The sequence below is a fragment of the Panthera uncia genome (genome assembly GCF_023721935.1).
Source record: "Panthera uncia isolate 11264 chromosome B2 unlocalized genomic scaffold, Puncia_PCG_1.0 HiC_scaffold_25, whole genome shotgun sequence".
Classification (NCBI taxonomy): Eukaryota; Metazoa; Chordata; class Mammalia; order Carnivora; family Felidae; genus Panthera; species Panthera uncia.
In genome coordinates this window covers 2,629,561-2,648,057 of record NW_026057581.1, presented here as the reverse complement: position 1 = coordinate 2,648,057, position 18,497 = coordinate 2,629,561, and the positions used below count along the sequence as shown (strand labels likewise).

The following is an 18,497-nucleotide window of genomic DNA, read 5'->3' as shown; positions in this document are numbered from 1 at the left end:
TTTAACATTTATTCATTTTTTGAGAGACAGAGAGGGACAGAGCATGAGCAGGAAAGGAGCAGAGAGAGGGAGACACAGAATCCGAAGCGGGCTCCAGGCTCTGAGCTGTCAGCACAGAGCCCGACGCGGGGCTCAAACCCACAAACTATGAGATCATGATCTGAGCCTAAGTCAGACGCTCAATAGACTGAGCCACCCAGGCGCCCCTCAAACCACTTTTTAAAAGTTGTCCCCATCATCTTCCTGCTTTATTTTTTTTTTAATTTTTTTTTAACATTTATTTATTTTTGAGACAGAGAGAGACAGAGCATGAATGAGGGAGGGTCAGAGAGAGGGAGACACAGAATCTGAAACAGGCTCCAGGCTCTGAGCTGTCAGCACAGAGCCCGACGCGGGGCTCGAACTCACGGACCGCGAGATCATGCCGCTTAACCGACTGAGCCACCCAGGCGCCCCCCTGCTTTATTTTTTATAAGTGCATATACTACATACTTTTTCACTCATTTGTCTGAATTTCCCATTAGCATGCGAATTCCACGGGACAGAGACTTTTGCCCATTTTGTTGACAGCCGTCGTCCCGGGGTCCAGAGGAACGCATGTCCTCTGCGGCTACACCTTAAGAATCCGTTAAGTGCGTGTTGAACGAATGGCCTACCAGCCACATAGGAAGCACGCAGTAAACAAGCTTCCTGCAGGAGGACGTGTGAACACATTTCAAGAGTTTAAGACCGAAAGAGGACACGGATGGTCTTTTCCTAGGTAGAGTGTTCTAGGCTCTGCTTACATGGCTCCTGGTCGTGGGTCTCAACCTGAGTTGCCGACCGTGGGTCTTCTGTCTAATCATGTGGCCTGACCGCGCTGGTCGGTGCTCGTGCAGGAGCCACAGCTTGCGGTGGGACTTCACACCTGAGACTTCCTGTCTGCACACGTCGTCTCTGTGGTCATTAGTTCTCCCCCTTTCCAAACCCTTAGGTCACCAAGGAATAAACCCTGACTCCTGAGCCGCTGATTTTTTATTTTTGAAAGAGAGAGAGAGAGCGCGCGTGAGTGGAAGAGGGGCGGGGGAGGGAGGGACAGAGGATCCAAAGGGGGCTCCACGCTGACAGCTGTGAACCCGACGCGGGGCTCAAACTCATGAACCGCGAGATCATGACCTGAGTCGAAGTTGGACACTCAACCCACTGAGCCACCCAGGCGTGCCATGGGCCTTGCTTTTGATACTTCAAACTACATTTTGGAAACTGGGGGCATTACAGTAACTGCGTAGTTACATTCTTAATACATTTCACCACGTGCACATATGTTAATTTTGTCTCCTTTTGAAACTTACATAAGTATAATTGTACTAAATGTTTCCTTCGTGTCTTCCTTTCACAGTATTATGTTTGTAAGGTTCATCCGTATCCTTCCCTGTAGCTCTGATCTGTTGTCAGCTGCTGAATAGTGTTTGACACTGTTTATTGGCGTTGGTGCAAATGTCCACTCGGGTTGTTTCCAATTGTGGCTCTACAAACAACACTACTGTGAAAATTCGGATACTCGTCTCCTGCTGTATGTGTGCACGTGTTTCTCCCGGGGAAACATCTAGGATAATGCGGTATGTGTATCTTCAACTGACAAAAGTCCAGCTGTCTCCCACGGTATTTGTGTCAGTTTAGACTCTGAATACTAGTGATCGAAGCTATTACTTCACATCCTTGCCAATAATTAGTATTTCTTGTCTTTTTAATTTTAGCAATTCTGGTGGAAGATCAGTAGCATCTAATTGCAGGATTAATTTGCCTTTTCTTAATTTTCTAATAAGGTTGATTGCTGTAGTTGTTTTAAAGTGTGTGCACAAATTCTTTGGCAGTCTGTCCGGTCCACAGAAAGTGGTCCAAATTCCCTCTCCTTGACCGGGGGCCCTGGTGGCTCATCTCTGAGGCAGAAGGGACACTGGTGACATCTCAGACTAAACATCTGCCTGGCTCCCTCTCTCTCTGGGAGTCACAGACTTCATAGTCCTAGAGGCTCTTTCTGAATTCTGAGTTTTCACGCTAGTCCTCTGCAGGTTACTTACGTCACAAACATCCCCTCCCATTTTGTGAGTTTGGTTCATTCTTTCGTAGTGCTTTTTGATGAACAAATTCTTCATTTCACTTATTCTTAAAATAATTTGTAAATTTAATCTTGTTAAGTCAATCCACTTTTCCTATGTTTATTTTTTTTAATTCTTTTAATGTTTATTATTTTTGAGGGAGAGACGGAGTGTGAGCGGGGGAGAGGCAGAGAGAGAGAGGGAGACACAGAACTTGAAGCAGGCTCCAGGCTCCCAGCTGTCAGCACAGAGCCCGACGAGGGGCTCCAACCCACGAACTATGAGATCATGATCTGAGCTGACGTCGGACGCTTAACTGACTGAGCCACCCAGGAGCCCCCGCTTTTCCTATGTTTAGTGCTGTTGTGTCTTATTCCTTATTCCTGTCCAAAAGTCCCCAGTGTGTATTTTTTATCTTCTCTTCTAAATGCATTATAGTTTTGTCTTTTACATTTCAGCATTAATGCACCTGGAATTAGCTCTTAGGTATGGTGTATATTTTTCTCATATAGATATGTAATTACGCCAGCACAATTTCCTCTCCGTACTCCTCTGCATCCCATTTGTTAAATACAGAATGTGTTCCTCTTTTGTTCCATTGATCCACCTGTCAGTCCTTGCATGGACACCACGCTGTGTGCCTTCATGAGGTTTTAGAGGGAGGGGTTTTTTTTCATTGAAGAAAAATTGGCATATAACATTAGTAGCAGGTGCACCACATAATAGCCTGGTATTTGTATACAATAGGAAGTTATCACCATACAAGTGATGCCCTCCACCCATCCTCCAGCCCCCTCCCCTTCCCCTCGACAACTACCAGTCTGCTTTCTGTATCTGTGAGTTTTGTTTTGTGTGTTCATTTGCTTTGTGTTTTAGAAAGCACATGAAGTGAGATCAGACAGCACTTCTCTGACTTGGTTCCCTCCACCCGCGTGGAGCGTGGCCCAGGGCTGAGCGAGGGGCTCCCGGGAGCCCAGGTGATGCAGGCCAGGGGTGCTGGGGACCCGCACTCGGGGCGGCAGTGTTCCCCTGTGCCCCTGAAGTCGCGAGACGGTGCTCACCAGCACCTCCATCATCTGGAGATAGTCCCAACTGCTCCCTGCCCCTCCGGCAGCCACCATGAGATTAGCAGTGATCTCCTTTACAAGGAATCCAGGCAGCTCTGGAGGAGAGAGTCAGCCCGGGGACCTTGAAAACGAGGGTATCTCAGGCCCCAGAGCCCCTGGGGCCCCCAGAGAGAAGCGCCTCTTGCTCCCCAAGCCAGATGTTCTAGGGGTGTCCCCGCCCCAGCACAGGTCCCCAGGTTCAGGGGTGCCTGTGGTGGGACACACACCCCTCCCTGCTCAGGGAGAAACCCCCGCCCTCAAGGTCCCTCCTGGTTTGTGTCCGCTCCCCGGAGGTGGGGGTCTTGGGTGAAACCGCATCTCCCCTCCCCTGCCCCCCCCGCCTTGGCCTTTTCCTCCCTTGCTGTGGAGGGCTCCGCTCAGCTGGATTTTGGGTCTCTTTCGGCCGTATCGCTTTGGTTTCCAGATAGGCTGGAGGAAAACCAGTGCTCCAGTTTCTCGGACAGACTTGTGTGAAGAGCGCACGAGCACACGCCAACACAGACCTTCACCCGGCTTGAAACCCGTTTGAGATATCCTTGGTCATGTGCCTGCTTTGGGGGTGTCTGCACTTGGCTTGGTGCTCAGCTCTGGGTGCATCGCATGGCAAGAAAGGCCTTATAGTAAACGTTAATGCATTTAGAAATCAGCTGAATTTCCCCTTGCGGATGGGGAGCACGGCCTGCCCCTCCTGAGAGCGCCTGGCCTGTGCAGACCGGTCTCCCTGCTTCTCCTGTTCCCCAGCGGCCCTAGGGGACCACCTGCCAGCCTGCCCTCCAGACTGAACTCCTGGGCCCTGCGTTATGAAGCCAGGGCGTTTCTACTGCAATGTCAGCGACAAGGAGCACAACCACTCTGAGATCACAGCTGGCTGTTTATTACCATTCTCCCCTTTAGAACGACACATGACTTTGCTCCTTCTCCTTCTGCAGGACATGAGGTCACAGCGGTGGGGTTTGGGAGTGGTGCTGGGGTCCAGAGCCCACGGCCAAGAGAGAATTCTTGAGGTGTCCTCAGGGCAAAAAGGTGGTTTTATTAAAGCTCGGGGACAGGACATGTGGGCAGGAAGAACTGTCCCAGGACCATGAGCAGAGACGATTATATACTACGGGGTTGGGGGAGGTAAAGTCACGGGGAGGTTTCCAGTGGGACTTTCATACCTACAGAAGACACAGGATGCAGGAGAGCCAGCTATCCTCAAGCCAAGGTTGTCTTCCCCTCTAGCAAAGCATTAGCATTAAGACAGTAGGAGCTCCTGGAGGAATGTTGTACTCTGTCTTTGCCTGAGTATTTGTCAAAGGGCTGCAGGTTCTAAGGAAAGTTGATTTTACCTGCCATTTCCTCCTGCCTTTGTTCCCATATCACTATGGCCCATTTACGGTCAATGGGATATAAGTAATATAATGCACAAAACTTCCAAATTAGGTCACACTCCTAGTGGGAGAGAGATGTCCTTTCACTTCTGCCGTCTTGAAGAGGGAGAAGATGCCTGGATGTCAAGGCCAAGGCACACAGCGAGGATGATGGGGCAACGAGACTGAAAGCCTGTGTTCCTGCCATCTTGGAGTTCCCATGCCCAGGGAGCCCCCGTGCTCATGTGCATAATCTGTGTGCCACCACTGGTCTGGGTCTGTTATGAGAGACACCCCTAATCCTAACAAATGCAAACTCTCTGAATACCGAGCCAAACCTGGTTGCTAAGGGGTTGATAAAGGAAATCATCTAGGTATAACACATATAACACATGCTTCCTCAGTCAACGGTAAACAGCACCTTCCTTTCCTGAGTCACGGCACCTGCTTCCCTCCTGTGGTGCTCCCGAGCACTGTCCTCCCTCAGTCAGCGCCCCTACAGCACCCTCCCTCCCTCCGTCAGTGCTCCCACAGCATCCACCCTCCCTCCATTAGGGCTCGCACGGTGGCTGCCCTCCCTCCGTCAGTGCTCCCAGGGTGACCACCCTCCCTCTCTCAATGGTCCCACAGTACCTGCTTTCCCTCTGACAATGCTCCCATGGTGCCCTTCATCCTTCCTTCAGTGAGTGCTCCCACAGCACCACCCTCCCTCTGTCAGTGCTCCCATGGCATCCATCCTCCCTCAGTCAGTGCTCCCACAGGGCCCGCCCTCTCTCCTTCTGTGCTCCCACAGCATCGACCTTTGCTCAGTGAGTGCTCCCACAGGGCCCGCCATCCCTCCATCAATGCTCCCATGGTACCCGCCCTTCTTTAGTCAGTGGTAAACAGCATCTTCCCTTCCTCAATCAATGAAGATTATTGAACATCTACTATATTTCTACTTTGACTTAGTTTCTGTGAAGGTTCAAAACTAAGGTATAGAACCTACTTTCCATATTCCTACTGAGCATCAAGGAACCACTAGGTACTAAAAAGTCCATGTGAATAAATGTTACAGAAATGCAAAGAAAAAAGAGATGAGTGCTGATCACCATCATCACCATCATCATCACCAGCATCACTGTCATCACCATCATCATCACCATCACCACCATCATCACCAGCATCGTCACCATCATCACTGTCATCACCACCATCATCATACCATCACCACCACCATCACCATCATCATCACCATCACCACCATCATCACCATCACCATCACCACCATCACCATCATCACCCCATCATCACCATCGTCATCACCATCATCATCACCATCATCACCACCACCACCCGACACTGTGTGTGTGCCAGGCCATAAGATGAAGCTTGAAAGAGGGCTGAGAAAGGTAAACAAGAAGGGTATACTAAGTGCAGTTAGCACATGGTCAGAGTGGGAAAGCGATGTTTGCTGCAGGGGGAAACAGGCTGAGAAAGCAACAACAAAAATGCCACAAAACAGCTTTATGACAGTCTTAAACTTGTGCTCAGAGTTTTTAAATCCATTGCATAATTTGCTAAAGTAGTCTCCTATTCCAAAACCATTAAATTTGCTTAGTTATCAAATTCCTTTTAAATATTGTTTCTTTGATTATAAAACAATGCACAGGCATGACAGAAAATCTGGAAAAAAATTAACTGGTCAACTTAGTATCACAGGCTTCTGAAATAAATCTTCATATTTTCAGGCTATTGTCTCTGTAATCACAGGAAAAAGACCAGAGACCAACGGACTTTCCTAGATCAACATTCATTTTCATTCACGTGGCCTTTACATATTTAGGTGGAAATGGCAAATACACTTTCCAATTTCATCTGTTCTTAGAAATCTGCTCAAGACTTTAGAACTGCTTTCCAGTTCTTTTTCACTTGGGACATGATAGCAACCAATTGAACTTAATAGAAAAAATTTATATTGCACCATTAAGTTTGGGTGGATTCTAGGTAACCCAGCCTTTACCAATAATTTGATTCATTCTTTTTGAGGTTTTATCCAACACCATATTCTTAATCAAGAAAAGATCCCAACCTTCCTACTGCAACAATTAACAGAATTCATATTACTTTATCTCTTAATTTCCTTGAATATTCATAGTATGTTTAATTTTGGAGGACCCATGGTAATAAATAGTGTGTAGGCCATATCTTTATTGAATCCATAATGACGGCCACATCCTCACAATGTAAATCAGAACTGTTGTAGAATAAATAGGTCACAATTTAAGAATCACCTCTGTAAAAGCCTACATTGGTAATAAATAAAATAAATGTGGATCTTAAAGATCATTTAGTCAGACCTTCAAATTTTTCAGGTGAGTAAATTAAGGCTTAAAGAGGTAAAGTGACTTACCCTAAAGTAAGCAATGCACTTAGTTAGTAATAGAGCTGAGATTAGAACCCAGGACCTCTAAAACCCATAAATGCGCTCTTCCCACTAAGCCATGTGGCCACTCTAGTTGACAGTTTTCATGATCCTTCTGTTTCCCTGGTCTCCACAGCAGCCAGACTCTCAAGGCGTTCAGAGGACTTCTCTCCAGTGTGAGATTTTTCACGTTGAACAGAAGAGTTTTGCTTAACGGTTTTCCTACAGGCAGTATGTATATTTGCTTTCTCTGCACTGTGAATTTTCTGGTGTTTTGTAAGATACGTGCTCTGGCTAAAGGCTTTTCCACATTCATTACATTTGTAGAGTTTCTCTTCAGTATGAGTCTTCTGATGTTTTTTAAGGTCCGTCCCCCGGCTGAAGGCTCTGCCACATTCACTGCATGCATAAGGCTTCTCTCCAGTATGAATGATTTGATGTTGAATGAGGCCTGAGCAGTAACTAAAGGCTTTTCCACATTCACTACATTTATAGGATTTTTCACTAGAATGAGTTTTCTGGTGATTTCTGAGGTTCGTACTCTGACTGAAGGCTTTTCCACATACGTTACACTTATAGGGTTTCTCTCCAGTGTGAGTTCTCTGATGTTGAATAAGTGCTGACCTATCACTAAAGGCTTTTCCGCAGTCACTGCATTTATAGGGCTTCTCTCCAGTATGAATTCTCTTATGTTGAATAAGGGCTGAGCAGAAACTGAAAGCTTTCCCACAATCATTACATTCATAGGGCTTCTCACCGGTGTGAGTTCTCTGATGCTGGATATGCCCTGAGCGGTCACTGAAAGCTTTCCCACATTCATTACACCTGTAGGGTTTTTCTCCAGTGTGAACCCTCATGTGTTGCGTAAGGAATGAACTCTGGGCAAAAGTTTTCTCACACTCATGACATTTATATGGTTTATCTCCTGTGTGACTCCTCTGATGTTGAGTAAGGTATGTGCTTCTGCTAAAGGTTTTGCCACATTCCTTACATTCGTAGGGTTTCTCCCCAGTATGAGTTCTTTGATGGCGAGTGAGAGCTGAGTAGTTACCAAAGGCTTTCCCACATTCACTACACTCATAGGGCTTCTCCCCAGTGTGAATTCTTTGATGCTGGATGAGGGCTGAACAGTCACTAAAGGCATTCCCACATTCACTGCACCTGTATGGTCTCTCTCCAGTATGTGTTCTCTGGTGTTGAATCAGGTCGGAGCAGTAGCTGAAAGCTTTCCCACAGTCATTGCATTCATGAGGTTTCTCCCCAGTGTGGATGATATGATGTCGAATAAGAGCGGAGTGATCACTGAAGGCTTTTCCACAGTCATTACATTCATAGGGCTTTTCTCCCGTATGAATTCTTTGATGTTGAGTAAGATGTGCACTCTGACTGAAGGTTTTACCACATTCACTGCATTCGTAAGGTTTCTCTCCAGTATGAATTCTCTGATGTAGAGTAAGATGCGTGCTCTGGCTAAAAGCCTTTCCACATTCAAGACATTTATAGGGTTTCTCACCAGTGTGAATTCTTTGATGCTGAGTAAGGTATGTGCTACGACTAAACGTCTTACCGCATTCAGTGCACTCATAAGGTCTCTCCCCACTATGAATTCTCTGATGTTGAATAAGGACTGAACAATAACTGAAGGCCTTCCCACATTCATTGCATTTGTAGGGCTTTTCCCCTGTGTGAGTCTTCTGATGGTTTGTTAGGTGGGAACTCTGGTTAAATCCCTTTCCGCATTCGTTACATCTGTAGGGTCGCTCTCCAGTATGCGTTCTTTCATGCTGAATAAGAGTGGTGTGGTCTCTTAAGGCTTTCCCGCATCCACTACATTCACAAGGTCTCTTTCCATCACACTCCCTTTGTATAATTAAGTCTGAGTTTTGTTGGAAGATTTTCCCACGTGTAGCATGTTCACGAACACACTGTTCTACAGGCACACACTGCTCCGAAATTATTGCTTGTACAGTGACAGCTTTTCCAAATTCATTAGCTTCTATACCTCTTTCTTGGGCAGGAATTTCCATGCAGGTGACTTTGTCTTGTCCCAGATGTGCTGATTCTTAAACTGTTCTCTGGGTCTCCAGGTACCTCCCAATACAGACTTTATCTTTGTAAGTTCCGTGTTTATTCCTCGGGATGGAATTTCTTTGAAAATGTCCTGCTGCTGTAGTGTTGACTTCTCGGCTTCAGGTCCAGACTTGCCGTCTGCAAGACATGAAAGTCCAAAGCTGGAATATAAGAAGCTGCTCTGTGAGGAATGGGGTCATGAAGCTGTGAACACTGAGATCACACAACAGGGGGATGTAAATATTACCTGCTCTCTGGGGAGGAAATGCTAGTGGTGTGAAGGGGTTGGAGCTAAATGAAAGTGACCGAAGGGAATGGAGCAAACACGGTCAGGTGAGAAGGTGGTTCAGGAAAAGTCTAAACTGAAGAGATTACAAAAAAGAAGAACATGAAGATGAGGAGGTATTAGGAAAGGAGAACTGTGATCAAAGAGAAATGGCTTCTAGGGAGTCTTCTGTGAGAAAAGTACTTAATCAGCATTGAAACTATTATCCTAAAGCCCCTTAAGAGCTCTTTAAATGTCTCTTTAAAAAACCTTTTCTTTTGGGGTGCCTGGGTGGCTCCGTCAGTGAAGTGTCCGGCTTCAGCTCAGGTCATGATCTCACGATTCGTGGGTTTGAGCCCCGTGTCGGGCTCTGTGCTGACGGCTGGGAGCCTGGAGCCTGCTTCCTATTCTGTGTCTCCCTCTCTCTCTGCCCCTCCCCCACTCACACTCTATCTCTCTCTCAAAAATGAATAAACATTAAAAAAAAAAACTTTTCTTTTTGAGCCTGATGTTGGGTGCAGAGAGTACATAAAAAGAAAAGCTTAAGGGGCGCCTGGGTGGCTCAGTCGGTTAAGCGGCCGACTTCAGCTCAGGTCACGATCTCGCGGTCCGTGAGTTCGAGCCACGCGTCGGGCTCTGGGCTGATGGCCCAGAGCCTGGAGCCTGCTTCCGATTCTGTGTCTCCCTCTCTCTCTGACCCTCCCCCGTTCATGCTCTGTCTCTCTGTCTCAAAAATAAATAAAATGTTAAAAAAAATTAAAAAAAAAAAAGAAAAGCTTAAAAACAACAACAACAACAACAACATTTCTTTTAAATTTGTTTTTTTGACTTACACAAAACAATACTTTTACCTAATTCCCCTTTGGTGAATAACTGCTACTGACATTACTGTCTTACATTTAATGTAAGAAGAGGGAAAGAAAAGGAAAGTTTGAATAGGGAGAAATCTACTCTTTTGCAATGAAAAATAATTCTCATGGCTTTCCAAGGACAACGTATTTCTTTTTTACTCTCAGTCATGGACAGAAAGACAAGAAACACTATGAATAGAAGACAAACAAGAGAGATGACCCTTCATCTTCTATGTTAGCGTGTCTAGAAGTAGTCTTTAATTATGGGTTCACGCTTAAGACCGAGTTACCGATGTGCTGGTTGAAAGTTAAGTGCTTGTGTGTAAGGACATGATAAATGATGGGTTTCATTGCAGGACTGCTGGGCACGGACTTGGCTGTTTCATTAGACGACCCCCAAGTGTTAGCACCTATGCAGTCTTTTACTTTGGGCTGGTAAGGTTCCCCAGAAGGGATAGTAAACAGTAGATCTGTTCACTTAAACATCCGTTTTCAGTGATCACGGCATATCACAGGCAAGCATTAAACACAAGGAATTAGTGGTCTTATTAACTGTATTCCCAACATTCAACGTTCATTCCTCATGTAACCCATCATTCCTTCTCCTGCCCCCAAAGTCTTTCTTTCCTTCCTGATTTTGCCCACCTAAATCTTGACCATATTTTAGAGCCCCACTCAAATTACATAAGCCCCATGACAGTCTTAACTCCCATTTTCCGGATCTCCAACAATATTTACTGTACTGTTTCAACTTCTAATTTCAATACCTAAAAGCCATGCCTTTTGTTGTTTACCCCTTATCTGATGTGCACATATTTGTGTCTCCAGGGTTACTGTTTCTTGTCTTGGGGGGAAAGAAACTTGGAAGACTCTTTTGGCTGTGGAGCTAACAGTTACTGAATTTATTCCGAGCTGACCCACAATATTGACATAGTTAATTCTCCTAAAAACCCCGTGAGGTGGAAAACAGGATCTTACTTTAAGGGAGGTTCAGGGTGCTGAAGTCACTTGCCTCAAGTTACACATAAGCCAGAAATCCAGAGTTGAATCTTAATCTCTGTGCCCTAGGGAGCTGCCTGATGGAGCAGAGGATAATGGGTAAAGACAGAAAATCCAGAGCTTTAATCCCACTTTTCTATGACTATCTGTGTGACATCAGGGAAGCCCTCCCATCTGGCCTCTTTCCAGTCCTCAATACCACTTACGGTGTGAATTTTTCCCAAATACTTAAGTTCTTCTCCTACTTTTGAGATGGAGGTCCTTCGTGAGCTGACCCATCACCAGTCAGCCTCACCATTTGTCACTCTCACACACACCCTACGCTCCAGCCACCCTGTGTCCACTTCCTAGCACTTACCAAGTCTCTCACGTCTCCCTGCACTCGATCTTTTGTCCAGAACTGCCCTTGAGCCACCTACTGTTTGCTATGCCGATTCCTGCTCATTCTTCAGGATTCAGTTCTAACGTCACCCGTTCTAGGCTCCGTATCTATGTTCTCTTAGCCTCTGTCATCATAAAATAATTGTTCCTACAAATAATAACAGCTAATATTTAACAAGCATTTATGCTTTGAACAATCACTGTTCTAAGTACTTTACATGTATTTAATCACTTATCCTTTACTGGAACTCCATGGGTAGAAGCTATTTTTGTCTCCATTTTACGAGTGAGGGAAGGGGCATAAACCCATAAAGCCCTGTGCACCGACCTCTAGCCACGTGTGGCTGCTGGACACCAGAAACATGGCCACGCCAAACTGAGCTGTACGCTGTGTAAAATACACACCAGATTTTGAAGATTAAAAAAAAAAAAAGGAAAATGTCCCATTAATAACTTTTTATATTGATTACATGTTAAAAAGTTTTACACATACGGGATTCAATAAAAGATATCCTTAAAGTTAATTCTACTTGTTTCTCATTACTTTTCTTAAACATGACTACTAGGATTTTTTAAATGACACATGTGGTTTGCATTATATTTCTACTGGTCATGTTGGCTTAGAGAGTTTAGGGCATTTGTGCAAAGGCTTCACAGCTAGTAAGTGGCAGAGCCAGGATTAAAGCCAGCTCCAGAGCCCCTTCTTCACCACTGCTCCCATGCTGTGTCCGCACTACTCCATCACGGCACCCACCAGTGTTTTCACTGGACGTTGAGCTTCTGGAGGTCACGGACTAAAGTCTTTAACCTCCGAGCCCTCAACTCCTGGCATGGTTTTTGGCACACAGACTATGCCTGACGAATGCTTGGTGAGTGGACAAATGCTGGTGGTTTTCTTATGAGAATGCCCCAATGACAGCCGTTTTTAAAGATAAGTCCGGCCAGGTGTGTGTGTGTGCGTGTTTGTTTGTTGTTGTCCTTTTTTGGCAACCAAGCCCTAGAAATTACTTAAAGCTGAAGGTGAGTTAAAGCCATTACCCTAATATTTGGAACAGTACATGTTTGAGAGCATCTACTGCATAAACGCTAAGAGGGATTTTCAGCCCGTAAACCACAACAACCACTGCAGAACAACTTTTCGCAGATACCCGTTATTAAGAGGCACAAACAGAAACCACTGAAGGAACCCACGGAGGAGTCAGAAGATCCGGTGAACTGGAGCTCTGCGCTGTCACGCACAGCATGAGAAGGTGGGTTCGTGAAGGACAGCGAACTCAATAGATACAAGGAGGCTAAGGAAATCAGACTCTCCTGAAAGAAAAGGAGTGACGCTCTTTGTAAGTGCACTGAGTACGATGGGGAGAGACAGCCAACTCGTAGAATACGCAGACACGGCGGGCATGCTGGACTTCTGACACTGGGAATTTAAAACTACTGTAATTAATAAGCTAAATGGTCGAATGGAGAAAGTAGACAGCAGGCAAGAGCAGATGGGCGGTGTAAGCACAACCAAAAAGACATGCTAGAGATTTAAAACACAACCAGCAGAAACGAAGAGTGCCTTCGAAGAACTCACTAGCAGACTGGACACCGTTGACAAGACCGTCTCCAAGAGAATGCAGCAACGGGACCCCCAAAACCTAAAAAGCAAAAAGCATAAAGTCAGAAAAAAAACCAGAACAGACCCTTGGGAACCCTGTCCCAGGTATCTCTTCGTCTGGCTGTTCATCTGTAACCTTTATCGCATCCTTGACAATCCACTAAATGGTCAACCTAAGCGTTTCCCTGGGTCCTGTGGGCTGTCCTGGCAAATGATCTAATCCAAGGAGGGAGGTCATGGGACCCTCTGACTTGTAGCCAAGTCAGACGGGTCGTGGGCAATCCGGGGACCCGCTACTTGCCACCGGCATCTGAAGTGGGGGGGGCCGTCCTGTGAGACTGAGCACGTACCCCCTGGGGTCCTCGCTAGCTCTGATTAGGGTCCGAACTGAACTGGACACCCAGCTGGTGTCACAGAGAATTGCACATTTTACCATTATAATAATGCCTCCTGATTATCTTTCTCCTTCCAAGTATTTTTAGGATACCTCTGCTTTTGGTGCTCGCTTCGGATACCTCTGTTTTGGAAAAAATGACTGAATGAATAAACCTTTATTCTTTCAACCAATATTTATTGAACCCGGTGCTCAATACTGACAATACAGAGCTTAACAAAACATGGTACCTGATCGCACAGAGCTGAGTGTCTAGGAGATAAACAATAACCAAATAGTCACACAAACAAATATGTAACTATAGTTGTGACAGGTGTCATAGAGAAGAGTCGTGTGAGGCCATGAGCGTCTTTAATAAGGCGATCTGACCTGGTCGGGGTTTCGGCGGGGTTTACTTGAAGAGACGATGCTGGGCTAAATCCCGAGGGATCAGTAGGAGTCACCAGGGCGACAAGATAAAGAAAAGCGCCCCAAGCAGAGGAAGCAGCAGCTGGTGCGAAGGCAGCATCACTCCAGGGGACACGTGAGGGTGAGACGCTGAAGAAGGCCGCGTGCACGGAGCAGATAAGGTGTATGAATGAACGGGGGGGGGGGGGGGGGGTGGAGAATGCCACTGCAGGGGGAGAGGCCAGCTCTGGGAGGTCACAGCCCGGGCAAGAGCATACAGTCTTCAACCTGACACAGGAAGAAGCCATCTCAGAGGAGGGGACAGAAGATGACAAAAGCAGATCTGGGTGCTAGAAAGGCTCTCTCTCTGGCAGGGAGTAGGGAGGTGGAAAGGCCAGAATGGACACGAAACAGTACTGGTGTGGATGCTGCAGAAATCTAGGCGAGATGAGAACGCAGATTAGAGAAAGTGAGCAGAGACAGAAAGAAGGGACACATTGGCAATACACAATTGACACAATGTGCCAATACACATTGGCAACGTAGGAGGCAACGTTGACAGGGCGTGGTGACAAGCTGGACACGCGGGCGAGACAGAAGGGGCTGTAACGGTGCACTTCCGGGTCTCTGGCTAACGTGACTGGGAGATGGGCCTCTTTACCATGACAAGGCACACTGACAGACGACCAAGCGTGTCTTTTGGATTTTTTTTTTTCCGATTGTTGCCGAAGCGATTAAGTTCTTCAGGATGAAGGAAAATGACACCAGATGGAAATTCTGATCCCCACAAAGAAATTTAAAGTATTAGAAATGGTAAATATCTGGGTAAATTAAAATGTAAGAGCTTGCTTTTATCTAATTTTTTATCATACATACGACTATGTAAAGGAAAAATTATAACACTGCCTAGTACAATTCATAACATATGTACAGGTAACACATGAGCCAGCTAGAACAGAAGAATGGAGTGTGGTAATTGGACCTATGTGGTTGTAAGGTTTCCACATTTTTGCGGGAAGTGAAATGTTAATGCTAAGAAGACTGAAGAATTAAGGATGTATATTGTAATCCCTAGAGGAACTGCTAAAAATAATAATGAAAAGGAGAACAGCTCCTTTTTAGCACAGCTAAAAAGCTAATAGGAAAACTTAAAACAAATATCTAAAAGTATTTAAATGGTCCACAAAACAGAAGAAAAGGAAAATCAGGGGAAAACAAAGGGATGAACAATGGTGAGACAAACCCAAACGTACCAGTAATTACAGTAAATTCAAATAGTCGAAACCAGGGGTTGACAAATTATGGCCTGAGCGCCAATCTGGCCGATACCGGTTTCTGAAGATAAAGTTTTACTGGATCATAGCTGCACCCATTCATTTACACACCGTCTACCGTGGCTTTCTCTTTTTTTTTTTTTTTTTTTTTTAACGTTTATTTATTTTTGAGACAGAGAGAGACAGAGCATGAACAGGGGAGGGTCAGAGAGAGGGAGACACAGAATCTGAAACAGGCTCCAGGCTCTGAGCTGTCAGCACAGAGCCCAACGCGGGGCTCGAACTCACAGACCGCAAGATCATGACCTGAGCCGAAGTCGGCCACCCACCCGACTGAGCCACCCAGGCGCCCCCCGCAGCTTTCTCTTTATTGGCAGAGTTGAGTGAATGGCCCACCAAGGCTGGAGTATTTACCATTTGGCTCTTAAAGAAAAAAGCCTGTCTAATCCCCCTCTAAGCTCTCCGATTAAAAGGCAGAGATCAAGATAGAGAAGACAAACTATATACTTTCTACAAGAGACATTACTTCCTATGTGAAGTCATAGATCAAGGGTAAATGGATAGAGACAGATTTATTATGCAAACTGTAAGAAGGCTGGATGGCTATATTGTCAGATAATAACAGATTTCATGATAGAATATTGTCAGAGCTGAAAAGGGACGTTTCTTAATGTTCAACAGCCATCTCTCAACAATTGACCAAATGCACTTTAAAAAACAGTAAGGACACAGAAGATCTGAATGACATTGCCAGACACCTTGACCTGTTTGCTATTTAGTACACAACTGTACTAAAGTGTGGACTGCTGAATCCACACTTTAAGTCCCCAGGGACATTCACTAGGACAGACCAGATGCCAGGCCAGAACGATTCTCAGTAGATTTAAAAAGATGGGAATCAGCAGCCAAGCTGGGACTTGCCCTTCTAGCCACAATGAACTTCTAGCCACAGTGAAATAACAAGAAGCAGGTTTATCCTCCTGCCTGGAACAACCAAGAAATATATGAACAATGACAAAACTGGAGGTGACAATATGGATTTCGACAGAGGACAAAATATATAAAACAATGGTAAGATACCAGACGTCCAGTAATAACGGTGACCCCTGCCCTGGTGTGGTAGGCAGCCTGTGAGATGACCCTCAATGACCCGGGACCCATTCCCAGCCTTGTGTAATTCCCTTCTCTTGAGTAACACGCGTCAACCAATAAAATATTGCAACACTGAGGGAATGATGAGGTTACTAAAGAATGTTATTTCCGTCCTGGTAGTGGACTCTTTCTCTTGCTGACTCTGAAGAGGCTGAAACACTGGAGGTCTGTGTGGCACGGAACCGAAGGTGGCCTCCATCCACGAGCCGACAAGAAGCTAAGTTCCTCGGTCCAAGAACTCAACAAACCGAATCCTGCCAACAACCACTTAAGTAAGTTAGGAAGTGAATCCTTCCCCGCTTGAGCCTTCGGATAAGATCCCAGACCTCACCTCGCTGATGCCTTGATTGCAGGCCTTGCAAAAGACCATGAAGTAAAGGATCCAGTTAAGCCATGTTCCATTCCTGACCCTGGGATAATAACGCATGTTGTTTTAAGCCTGCGAAGTGTCGGGGGTGACTTGTTATATAGCAAGAGATAACTAATCTCTCCAACTGCCTGCCTGCAGAGTTTCCAGGCTGTAGCATAGGGTTAGGGGATCCATATGTAAGAACTGAACAGGGGGAGTGCGGAGTCTGGGGAGGCCTATGTGGCCAGAGTTTGCTGAACAGAGTAGTGAGAAAAGAGACTTGTAGAGAGAACTCTGGAGATCTTCAGAGGGCCCCCCTTGAGTATATAGCAAGGTGTACATCACCATATGCGTGCGAGGAAACTACTCAAGGCCAGGAAAAGAACTATTTAAAAGTATTACAGGTAACGGTGCACAGAGCTCACACAGGGCCCATTTTGACAGCCAAACTAGGAAACTGCACGATACACGAAATACTGCATTGAATCCACAGAACGGTCGTCTTAGTATGAGGAAAAAATTAGCCCTAGGCTGAGAACTGCTTCGATCCCACTTAACAAATCTTAAAGGCAAGACCTGGAAGGATCAAATTGTTTCCAAGTATCCCAGATAAAAGCTCAGAAATACCTTTAGGAACACAAAACTACCTAGCACTCAAAAAGAAAAATTTATAATGCCTGGCATCCAAACAAAGATCACTAGAGGAAAAAAAAGAATAAAATTACAACCCACAATGAAAAAGAATCAGTCAAATGAAACTAATCTGAATGAACAGAGGTGAGAATTACAATTAATACAGCTACAGTCCACGTGTCCAAATAAGTAGAGAGCAGTGGAGGAAATTTTAAAAAAGGTTCAAACAGAATTTCTAGAAATAAAAGACTAATGATCAAGATGAAAAATGCACTGATGGGTCAATGGCAAAGTAGACACTGCAAAAGTAAAGGTTAGTGAACTTCAGATAGCAACAGAAACATTCCAAAAATAAATAAATTTTTTTTAAAAGAATGAACAGCGTATCAGTGAGGTGGGGGGCAAATTTAAACAGACTAATATTTGTGCACTTGAAATCTACAGACTGGGGGAGTGGGGCAGAAAAAGTATGTCAGGAAATAGTGGCCGAAAACTGTACAAATCTGATGAAAACTACAGACCCGCAGACCCAAGAAGTTCAACAAATTCTAAGCTCAGAAACACGGCGAAAACTAAACCAATGCATGTCATAATCAATTTAGTCACAACTAGTGATAAAGAGAAAATCTTAAAAATCAGCCAGAGAGAAAAAAGACACATTGCATACAGAAGAACACAGACAACACGTCAGAAACCATGCGATCAAGAGGACGATGGAGGAACTTCTTTAAAGTTCTTACAAAGAGAAAACACCTGTCACCTTAGAGTTGTATATACAGAGGAAATGCCTTTCAAAAATGAAAGTAAAATAAAGGCATTTTTCAGATGTAAGAAGACTGAGATCATTCACAATATATTCTCTGAGAAAAATGGAATTAGCAACCAGTCACAACAAGATATCCAGAAAAATCGCCATATAATTAGAAATTAAACAGTGCTAAATCAATTATTCAAGAAATTATTATTTTTTAAATTTTTTAAGAAGTGTATTTATTTGGCAAGAGAGAGAGCAAGTGCATGTGCAGGCACAAGCAGGGGAGGGACAGAGAGGAGGAGAGAGAATCCTAAGTAGGCTCCACACCATCAGCGTAGAGCCCGATGTGGGGATCGAACTCGCAAACTGCGAGATCATGACCTGAGCGGAGATCACGAGTCAGGTGCTTAACAGACTGTGCCACCCAGCATCCCCTTTATTTATCTTCTTA

At 45.2% G+C, this 18,497-nt stretch overlaps 2 protein-coding genes across 2 annotated transcripts in view; one reads left to right on the top strand and one right to left on the bottom strand.

The window, feature by feature from the left end:
• LOC125939373 (uncharacterized) overlaps positions 1 to 18,497 on the top strand; it is a 561,003-nt gene that overhangs the window by 149,810 nt on the left and 392,696 nt on the right. The gene's annotated exons all lie outside the window — the stretch shown is intronic.
• LOC125939299 (zinc finger protein 883-like) lies at positions 4,636 to 10,009 on the bottom strand. Its single transcript, XM_049654705.1, has one exon. The coding sequence runs from the start codon at positions 8,962 to 8,964 to the stop codon at positions 7,042 to 7,044; it is 1,923 nt and encodes a 640-aa protein (XP_049510662.1). The 5' UTR covers positions 8,965 to 10,009; the 3' UTR covers positions 4,636 to 7,041.